This window comes from Penaeus chinensis, chromosome 8 (genome assembly GCF_019202785.1).
Source record: "Penaeus chinensis breed Huanghai No. 1 chromosome 8, ASM1920278v2, whole genome shotgun sequence".
Classification (NCBI taxonomy): Eukaryota; Metazoa; Arthropoda; class Malacostraca; order Decapoda; family Penaeidae; genus Penaeus; species Penaeus chinensis.
Window position 1 is genome coordinate 19,537,199 of NC_061826.1, and position 11,239 is coordinate 19,548,437.

At 39.4% G+C, this 11,239-nt stretch overlaps 1 protein-coding gene across 1 annotated transcript in view; it reads right to left on the minus strand.

Moving 5' to 3' along the window:
* LOC125028020 (elongator complex protein 5-like) overlaps window positions 1–6,973 on the minus strand; it is a 7,162-nt gene extending 189 nt beyond the window's left edge. The window contains exons 1-6 of the mRNA XM_047617278.1: window positions 6,845–6,973; window positions 4,527–4,658; window positions 4,079–4,309; window positions 3,752–3,918; window positions 3,339–3,523; window positions 1–2,055 (exon numbers count right to left, since the gene is read on the minus strand). The exon at window positions 1–2,055 is cut by the window's left edge and continues 189 nt beyond it. Coding sequence (XP_047473234.1) covers window positions 1,965–2,055; window positions 3,339–3,523; window positions 3,752–3,918; window positions 4,079–4,309; window positions 4,527–4,658; window positions 6,845–6,917 — 879 coding nt within the window. The 5' untranslated portion in view covers window positions 6,918–6,973 and the 3' untranslated portion in view covers window positions 1–1,964. The remainder of the gene's footprint in view (window positions 2,056–3,338; window positions 3,524–3,751; window positions 3,919–4,078; window positions 4,310–4,526; window positions 4,659–6,844) is intronic.
* Window positions 6,974–11,239: the final 4,266 nt, after the last annotated feature.

Here is an 11,239-nt window from a genome sequence, read left to right on the forward strand (position 1 = left end):
GAAGTGGTTATTTCCTTGTGAGAGAAAAAAAAAAACGTTGAGCCCTATAAAGAAATGATTATCAAAGTTAATAAAAAAAATTAAAAAAAAAGTAAATACTGTTACATAAAATTTGAGTTATATTAAGTTTCTAAACAAAAATTTCAAAACAAATTCAAGAACCCTTTTATGAGTCTCTTAGAAGACAAGATCACAAATAGTGAGGCATAACAAGGAATTCACGTGGCTTCTAATAGATATACCTTTGACACTTAGATTTTCAGGTTAATTCTCCCTAAGAATGGTGTAAGGGTTTGGAGACTAACAAAAAATTAGTATGTATAAAACTTTCGGATATTCATAAAAAGTAACCCTTTGTGCACTGAAGTTGATTGAGCCAGACTACTTAATAACCAGTCTTCTACAAGATAACTGAGTATTAAATAACAATGAAACCCTTAAACTACTGCCTGTATTTTTTTATCAGCTCAATCCCACATTCATAATCTAATATATTAATATCATTTTTATCTTTCAAATACAGCAAAAAAAATTGTGATGCCTCCAGCATGTATGTTTAAGGATTCTGGGCTTATAATTATGGATACTAAATAATAAAATTTCATATAAGCCTATGTGTATGTGTACAGCCATACCAATCAAGATCCCTATTAAATTTTGTGCTTTATAACAAGTTTTATATCTTTGAAGATAGATAGATGGATTGATAGATAGATAGGCAGAATGATAAACACACATACCTATCTGTCCATACAGTGCTCTGCAAGAATATGCCATGAGACAGTGGATAGTGCAAAATTAGCTGCTGTACAAATAAATAAATGCCATCAGAATATTTGCATAATCCTCTTGCACATGCTTTGCAAATCTTGCAATGCTCATTTATGGTTCTGTGAAAACAAATGTCTCGTATGCCATGGAGCTGACTTATCACTGTGCTAATAGTTTTCCTCAAAACCATGTTATTAACAAGTTTTCACATGTGAGCAGCTACCACACACCAATTATTGTTCAGAGGCTGGGTTGGTGAAATGACTGCTAGAAATCATTAGGTAAACAACACAGACACTTATTGAAATAGTTTTGTGCACTAGAGTGTTATAGATCTCTTTAAAGTCCAGCTTGTAATATCTGTACTGCCCAAACATCCTGTTCTCCTATCATCCAACATTGCTGCTAGGAACTTGTATAGTCCACTTCAACTTTGCTTTGTGTACTGTCTTTACATATAGAGGGATCCACAAGGGCTCAGCCACCATGTAGTCAATTAACAGACTTATGTCACCTAGCCTGATTTACCTTTCTTTGAGTTTTTGTCAAAAAAAAAAATTCTAATGCTATTCATATCAATATTTTTATTATCCTTACTGATATTATGATTATTACAATGTTAATAACAATAATACAAAAAAAAAAAATAATAATAATGAAAAGGAACTAATAATTGACTCCTTAATTATGCACTTGCAGAGCCATCTATGCGTGAACACAATAGATAAACTAAAATCACAGTGGACGTAGCATATGCTATCACCAACAACAATGAGTTAAAGGTTTTGTATGAAGGTTATAGCCATTGTTTAGGGGTGGCCTTTCTGTGATTTAATATTTCCACTAATCCAGCTTGCTATGGGTACCATTTGTGCCAGATTATTGATGGGTGAACTGCATATTATATGTTTGTGTGCTTTGCTTTACTTGTAAAATGAAAAATGACACAATTATCATCCCCTTGTGGTAGATAATAATACTTATTTTACCAAGTTGATCTCTAAACTGTGAGCTTCATCTTTGACACATCAGATAATTAATTTATTAGTTGATATTGGGTGTAACTAATGAAATACTTCTTGTTTATAGTTTATCTAATCTAGTTCATAGGATAACATAAATGCCTCTACTAAAATAAATAGTCTGAATGCCACAAATCCTATCTGAAACTCTGACAGAAATCTTCTGATGTGCTATATATCTAAGTCATCATCTGGATCATCATCATCCCAGTCATCAACATCATCTGGGGTGTAATGGATTTGGCCTCCAGTTGACTGAATCCTGAAAATAAAAGGAATCAAATGATGAGAAGTATTGCTAAAATGAGAGATTAGATGTGGAATACATAACCCAAGTATATGCTAGTTCATTTTTAAATTGTTCTTTCTCTTCCTACCTAATACTGACACTATAAAAGTGTATTATTAAGTAATGCCTTTCATGAACTTTTAATGTTGTTTCTCAGTTTCTAATTAAAACTGAAAGTGTGCCCTGCACTTCACACTTACACTTTTCTTATATTTAGGTAAAGACATTTTGTTTCTCAAGTCATTCTTCTTCACTTTTCATTCCTAACTTTGCTATCTCCAGCAGAATTAAGCTACATTATTTTATTGTATATACGGAGAGCCTACTATAGAAAAATGAAACAAAAGAAGAGAAAAAGGAGAGAGAAAGAGAGAGAAAGAGAGAGAGAGAGAGAGAGAGAGAGAGAGAGAGAGAGAGAGAGAGAGAGAGAGAGAGAGGGAGAGGGAGAGGGAGAGGGAGAGGGAGAGGGAGAGGGAGAGGGAGAGGGAGGGGGAGGGAGGGGGAGGGAGAGAGAGAGAGAGAGAGAGAGAGAGAGAGAGAGAGAGAGAGAGAGAGAGAGAGAGAGAGAGAGAGAGAGAGAGAGAGAGAGAGAGAGAGAGAGAGAGAGAGGGGATAAAAAAAATAATTCCAAAGTTTGTAAATGCCTCTGCGATCAGTGTTATTGAAAAAGGATGTTTTCAAGGGACTCTACACTAGGACAGTAGTAGCAATCTGTAAATATATATCAAGCCATAATTTTTAAACAAAATGCCATCACAATCAAATTTGGCAGTGAGAAGTGTTCATTAGCTGACATTTGCATATATTTTGAGCATACAAAAAAAAGTCACTTTCCCATGAAAAAAAATATTGTCAAAAACCTCATACATTAACAGCTTGAAATTTTTAAGAGAAAAAAATATATATAAATAAAAAAGAAAGAAACAAACAAAATAAGAGCTGGTTGTAACTTTCTTACCTGCTCGCACACAACCAAATTCGATAATATACTTAAACGCTATGACCAAAATTTTACCAATTAGACAATTCATTACAACATTTTCCCTAGAATTCTCTTTCTTATATTAAGGTATATTTATCCAGTCTAACAGAAAAATTTTATTTGAGAAGTTCAGGGGGAGAGGAGGGGGGGTACAAAGGTTCAAAGTTTCAAAATAGAACAAAAAGGAGACAGTCATTCTCACCTTCTTCTTTATGCATTAATTTTAGATTGCATTTCATTAAGCTTCTCTCCTTATTAATGTACTGATACTGACCTTGTGTGTGGCAAAAGTAGGTTATTCTTGGCTCTTCGCTGGTCATCTGTCAGTGCCAGGTTGAAGGTGGTCTGAGCTGCAAGTATGGCATCGGTTTCAGGATCAGTGGTAGAAGGTGACGTAGTTTGGCTTTGAGCTTTGCGGACTTGGACTTGGAGATCAGGCGTTAATGTGAACTCCTCATGCTGAAGAAAGAAAGAAAATATAAACTGGAGGAATAAGAATAATAAGAACTGCATTAGCATAGTTATTTTCTATTTTACAATACAGGAAATTTTAGTTTTACCATCTCTAATCTTCACCTATAAATGTAAAAAATCTTTATTTTGCTATCATAACATATTAGAGTGTACATCAATAATGTTCAACATATGCATAATATATGTACAAATATAAGGAAATAAAGAACTCACCGACTTTAAGACTTTTCCAGAGGGCTTCTTTAGTACCACCTTGCAACTAGAAGGAGTTGTAGGGAGGACATACACAACAGCAGAGGCTAAATGGCAGACAGCAGACAGTATATTTTCTGGTAACACATCTCTTCCTGACAAAACTATCAACTGTTGCACATGTTCCTCTGCAATAATGGTTGTTTTGTTGTAGGTATTGGTTTAACAATTATGGGATAAGACTATATTTGGCCACACTAAATGGTTCTTGCAACTCTCAGACATCATTTGTGGTAGAGAAAATATCCTCACTAAGAATAAATATAAAATTAAAGTTCTATGTCTTACCTGAAGCAAGAATATGCAAGCTTCGTATGAGCTGTAAAGGATCTTGATATAGAGCAATCTTTTCCAGTCTGTCTATAACCATCACTACTTTCTGTGTACCACCACTGCCTTTAACATAACTGCTGTTCATAATATTATGTAGTGGTTGTGCTACATTTACATTTGGTTGGTCATTGTCCCACCCACAGGGGTCAACTGTTGCATCATGGAAATGTAATTTACCATTGCTTTCTGGAAACATAAGTACATAATTAGTAATGGAATTACAACCATACATAAAGGTAGTGATGGCCGTATATGAAGAATCTGAATAATTAACACTCCTATATGACTAAATAGAATATGATACTCAAATACTTCAAACAACTTTATTGTACTAAATGTGCATTCTTAGAAGTAAGCCTTTTTGTTCCAGTCATTATATCATTTCCTTTTTTTCTTTACTTACCTTTAACATTCAAAGAGCTTTTTATGTGTTCTGGTGACAGTTCAGTTGACAGATAAATAATGCTGGCATTATTATGGAGATGTGATTGCATAATTGACCATAATACACCACGTCCACACACTTCACTTGTGTCTGAAAAACAAAATCAAGACAAGCTTTATTTCAAACTTCCAGCTATTGCAAACAAATTATGTAATTTTTCACTCTTTTGAACCAAAAATCTAACTTCAAAATTCTAATATGATTCCCTTATTTGTTAAAACCTATTAGTAACTTCAAGTCTTAAATCCATTTGTTGAGGGTTTATGTACTATCCATTGTATTTTTTTGTTGATTTGTTGCATACAGATGGCTCCACATGTGTTCAACCACCAAGGAGTCAATTAGTAGGCCCTAGTGATGGTGCCTGACTTCCCAATTCCTTGACTTTGCAGGAAAATGTGTTTTTCATTCTACTACTATTAACATTAATACTGTCATTATTAATGATGATATTATAATTATTATAATGTTATCAAAATATTAATAACAATAAAGATAATGAAATAATTAAAAAAGTTTCCCAAAAAACAGATGAAATTGGTAGGGTCCATGGTGACTAAGCACTTACAGAGCCGTTTATGTCATCTGGGCCAACTGGACTAATAAATTGGTTAAAATGGAGAAACAGCTACATTCTGGCTAGAAATGAAATCTTGTTTGTGAATACAGAATTTTGAGGTCACCTGTTTACCTAGTATCAAAATAGATATCATGATAATGAGGATAAGCTTGTAAAGATTATAGTAAAGCAGAGCTTGACAAGACTTATTCAACTTTTGATAAGACTATCTACTTATGATTTCCCCTCACTTTTGCAACCCATATCACAAGAAATAGGAATTTTAACTCTCACTCAAATTACCTACTTTGCAAAGGGAAAAATTTGTACTTTCTGATATTAAAACCTATGACTTTCTTTCACACAATTTCCAAAAAGTTTCTGATGTGATTCTCTGAATTTCAGTATCATGACATATAGTTAATCTCAAATGTAACCTCTTGCACAATATTCGTAATTTGATTACACTTAATTTTAAAATAAGACATTTCATTAATGATACCACAGCATTTGCTCAAAGTAGGGTCCACATCTCAGATCCTAACAAATTTGATATTATTGGACTGCTTGTAAATTTCTGTTTGCAGTTGCAATTACAATAAATTAAATCCATGGAAACCAACTTAGGAATGATACCATGTCTGACTGCTGTGAGGTAAACAGTATACCAGGAAAGGTGAAGATTTACAACAACAAACAACTAAAAATAATATCAGTGATATACTCCCCAATCACACAATGATAAATATGCTCTTCATAGGGAGGTCCAAGACCCTGTAAACATCCATGAAAGCTGAGAGAGTATTATCAGGTATGACTGTAGTTTAGATACAATTATTATCTTTGGCAAAGGCCATCAAACCTTCACTGCTTATCTTATGGCAAGATCTTGAACTTCTCATTTAAAAAAGTCTACAAATTCAATCATACTAAATTAGGTAATAGTTAAGTTTCAACCAGCCATCTTTTATAAGGCAAAAGTTATAGGACATGGCTACATTTACATTATCATAATGCAATGTCTACTGACTATTTTTTTGGGAGTTCAGGTCACGTGTGCACAGTGTGGAATTCTTAAATTCTGCCATAGTAACAGTATCGAATCAGTCACTATACTATTTAATGCAATATAGTGACTGCCACCCTCAACCCCAGCTAGGAAAACAAAGAATCATAGATGTATTCATAGCAGGAGAGAGTGTCAGACAAACTTGGCATCAGGCACTCCTGCATGTGGTTTGTGCACCCTAGCCTGCCGTGGGTAGAGAGACAATTCTACACCGCGCATGTGCTACCAGAGCTCCCATAAAAATAGTCAACAGATATTATGTTCCCATAACTATATTCACTTCATAATATAAGCAAATGAATGAGAGAATAAATGAGTTATTTGACATATTAGTGTCAGAGAGCCAGAAAAGGAAAACTTTAATTATTCATAAGGGTTTGCTGGCTTTCCAAAGGGCCGATTGGCTAGGAAGCCATCTGATCTTCCCGAGTGCAATGACCACCGATAATATCTATACCGGTCCTTCCTGTGGCGTATATGTAATGAGTCTGAATAATATATATTCTAAACAATCTACTGATACCAAAGTTGTTACACAACAAATATCAATACAAAATACTACTGAGAATCTCAGTGAGAATACACTTTTTCTTAAACACTCATCTAAATAATCTAAATAACCTAAAAGTTTAGGGACTTTTAAGTTACCTGTAAGTAAAAGAAATCGAGGAATTGGCGTCTCACTACACTTAAGTACTTTGCCTAATATGTTTTTGAACATGTTTGACACTACAGGCAGCGTGGTCGATCTTCTGGATTGTTTGTTGACATTTGTAGCGTTCGCGTAACGAGTATTGAAGTTCGCGCATTCACATGGATTGCAACTCACAGAACCGTTTCTGGGAATTTTAATAAGCAATATTGAATGAGCATTTCACCTCCAAAACTTATTTGAAACGCATGTATATAAAATACGTAAGCACAACCAAGCATTCACACACACACAAACACACACACACACACATCTATTTATCTATCTCTATGGCTTGAGGATGGAATCCCGATGGATTTCGAAAATGTAGTCTCACTTTCAATAAATCTAGTTTAACATTGTGGGTTTTTCTACCATAGTATAAACACGGTAGAGTGTTTTACCATTCAGCTATCTCTATGTATGTATGGATGTATGTATGTATGCATGTAAGTATGTATGTATGTATGTATGTATGTATGTATTTATATATGTATGTATGTATGTATGCATGTATGTATGTATGTATGTATGAATGCATACATTGTGTGTGTATACATACATATATGTATGTTAATGCTGTATGTATGTATGTATGTATGCGCGAACACATACATACATACATGTGTGTGTGCATATATATTTTTTTGTCTGTGAGTGTGTGTATATATGTATGTATGTGTATATATATGCATATATATACATATGTATGTATATATTTATATGTACATATTTATATACATACATATATATACATATATATGCATATATATGTATATACATGTGTGTGTGTGTATATATATATTATATATATACACACATATATATATATATAAATCTATCTATCTATATCCATATATATATATACATATTTATCAATATATATATATTTATGATTATATATATATATATATTCCCATTTTTTCCCATTATTTTTCTAGGTAACCATTGTTGGTAGTTCCCAACTCACTATCGTATCTACCATAGCTTCACCCAATGCAAATCCGTGCATGTGCTCATATGAGTGTACATTTATACACACACCCATCGCGCGCTCGTGCAATCACACAAGCATGCACGCGCACGCGTTCTCTCTCTCACATGTATATATATATATATATATATATATATATATATATATATATATACACACACACACATATATATGTATTATAAATATATCATATGTTATTTTTTTAACAGCCATTCATTCCACTGCAGGACATAGGCCTCTCTCAATTCACTATTGAGAGGTTATATGGCAGTGTCACCTTTGCCTGATTGAATGCCCTTCCTAATCAACCGCGGTTCGGCGCGCTAACACTTGTGCCACGGCGGTGACTTCCCCTAAGGCACCTGACTTCTCAAGGCGATATGTCGTTTTCTCGGCCTCGAGCCAGCAGTCAGAGCACAGGCATTTTTACGACCCCCGTGACGGGGAATTCAACTCTGGACCACGAGGGTCGGAGTGCAGTACTCTAACCACTGGACCATCGCGGCAGTCGTGTGTATATAAATATATATATATATATATATATAAATGTATATATACGTGTGTGTTGTGTTTGTGTGTGTGTGTGTGTGTACACACACACACACACACACACACACACACACACACACACACACACACACACACACACACACACACACACATATATGAATGTATTTTCATGTACGATATATTAGTACGCATCTGCATGCCGTTATTCTTCAGCGGTTTCACTAATTTTCTAAGGAAATTGTACTGAATCATTACTCATTACGCATTGAAAGTGATCGAAAAAACAAAGAAATGAATTACATTTTGGCAGTTTAGATTTTTCGTAATCTACATACTTTTGCAAAATTACTGTTTATTATTTTTTATTTATCTTTCAAACCATATATGTCAAACGTATGTTAAGGCTGGTGACAATGTTTTTTTTAAAAATCCAAAGCCAGAAATCCAGTCTAGGGAGAGTAGAGAAGAAGGGGGCGTGAGGAGGGGACAGGTAAATGAGAAGGGGGCGAGTAAAAAAAGATAATTAAAGAAAAGAGAAGAGAACTTAGAAGGGGGAAGGAAACGAGAAAGATAACCAGAAAATTAAATAGAAGAGGATGGTTAAATGACAGAGAAGAGAACTTAAAAGAAGGGGGGGGGGGGGTAAAAAAGGAAATTAAATGAAACAGAAGGAGAAACAGAAAACGATAAAAGATTGAGGGGATGAAAAATAAACGAGAAGAGACTATTAAGATTTGAGAAAACGGAGAAATTAAAGCAAATATAGAAGAAAAAGGTAATAGAGGATCGTATTATAGAGAAGAAGAAGGAGAAGGAGCAGCTATAGCCTCACCATCAGCAGACTGTAGTGTGAAGCAGCACAAGCAACATACGGAAGCAACAGATGTGGAGAGAGCATCTGTAGAGAGGAAAAGAAAGATGGAGAATGGAAAGCAGGGGCAGGGGGCGGCGAGGGAGAAGAGAGTGAGAATGAGGGGGAAAAGAGGAAAAGTTCGAGGTGATGAGAGGGGGAAGGGAGAAGGAGAATGAAAGGGGGGATTGCGAGGAAGAAGGGGGCGAGGGAGAGGGGAGGAGGAGGAGAGGGGGGATAACGAGGGAGAAGGGGAGGAGTAGGAGAGGGGGAATAACGAGGGAGAGGAGGGAGGGAGGAGGAGGAGGAGGAGGGACGGCGACGGAGAAGAGGATGAAAGTAAGGAGGAGGAGAGGGGAATTTTTTGAGAGGGAGGGGAGGGGGAGGAGGAGGAAAGGAGCGCATGGGAAAAGAAGGGAAGGAAGAAGGTGGAGGAGAGAAGGGATGGCGAGGAAGAGGTGGAAGGGTCGAGGAAGAGGTGGTGAGGTAGAGAAGGAAGGGAGGATAAGAAGAAGGTGGGAGGGAGAAAAAGGCGAGGGAGAGAGGAAAGTAAGAGGAGCTGGGGGGATTGCGAGGGAGTATAGGACGAGCAAGAAGGGGAAAGGAAGAGGAGAATGGCTTAGGAAAAGAGGGCGAGGGAGAAGAGAGCGGTAGAGAAGGAGAGGAGGAGGAGGAGGAGGAGGAGGAGGAGGAGGAGGAGGAGGAGGAGAAGTAGAAGTAGAAGTAGAAGTAGGAGTAGGAGTAGGAGTAGGAGTAGGAGGAGGAGGAGTAGGAGTAGGAGTAGGAGTAGGAGGAGGAGGAGGAGGAGAAGGAGGAGAAAGGAGGGGAGGAGGAGGAGAATAAGAAGGAGGAGGAGGAGGAAGGGAGCGGATGGCGAGCGACAGGAGGAGGGGAGGAAGAGGAAGAAAAGAGGTCGAGGGAGAGGGGGAAGGAGAAAGAGGACGAAGGAAGGGGAGGAGGAGAGAGAGGTTGGCGAGTGATAAGGCGAGGGACCCTGGAAGGGAGGAGGAGCTGGGAAGAGGGAAAGGGGAAAGGAGGAGGAGGAGGGGCGAGGGAGAGGGGAGAGGAAGAGGGGAGAGGGGGTGAGGATGAGGGGAAAGGAGGAGGAGGAGGGGTGGCGAGGGAGAGGGGAGAGGAGGAGGGGCGAGGGAGAGGGGAGAAGAGGAGGGGAGGGGGGGGCGAGGGTGAGGGGAAAGGAGGAGGAGGAGGGGTGGCGAGGGATAGGGGAGGGGAGGAGGGGCGAGGAAGAGGGGAGAGGAAAAGAGAAGGGGGAGGGGAGAGGAGGAGGGGAGGGGGGGCGAGGGTGAGGGGAAAGGAGGAGGCGAGGGGGGGCGAAGGAGAGGGGAGAGGAGGAGGGGCGAAGAAGAGGGGAGAGGAAGAGGGGCGAGGGAGAGGGGAAAGGAAGAGGGGAGGGGAGGGCGAGGGTGAGGGGAGAGGAGGAGGGGAGGGGGGGCGAGGGAGGGGGGAGAGGAGGAGGGGGGGCAAGGGAGAGGGGAGAGGAGGAGGGGAGGGGGCGAGGGAGAGGGGAGAGGAGGAGGTGAGGGGGGACGAGGGAGGGGGGAGAGGAGGAAGGGGGCAAGGGAGGGGGGAGAGGAGGAGGGGAGGGGGGCGAGGGAGAGGGAAGAGGAGGAGGGGAGGGGGCGAGGGAGAGGGGAGAGGTAGAGGGAAGAGGGAGTGGGAGAGGGGAGAGGAGGGGAAGGGGGCGAGGGAGAGGGGAGAGGTGGAGGGAAGGAGGAGGGGAAAGGGGCGAGAGAAAGGAGGAGGGGAGGGGGGCGAGGGAGGGGGGGCAAGGGAGAGGGGAGAGGAGGAGGGGAGGGGGCGAGGGAGGGGGAAGAGGAAGAGGGAAGGAGGAGAAGGAAAGGGGAGAGGAGGAGGGAAGGGGGGCGAGAGGGAGAAGGAGGGGAGGGGGGCGAGGGAGAGGGGAGAGGAGGAGGGGAGGGGGCGAGTGAGAGGGGAGAGGAAGAGGGAAGGAGGAGAAGGAAAGGGGAGAGGAGGAGG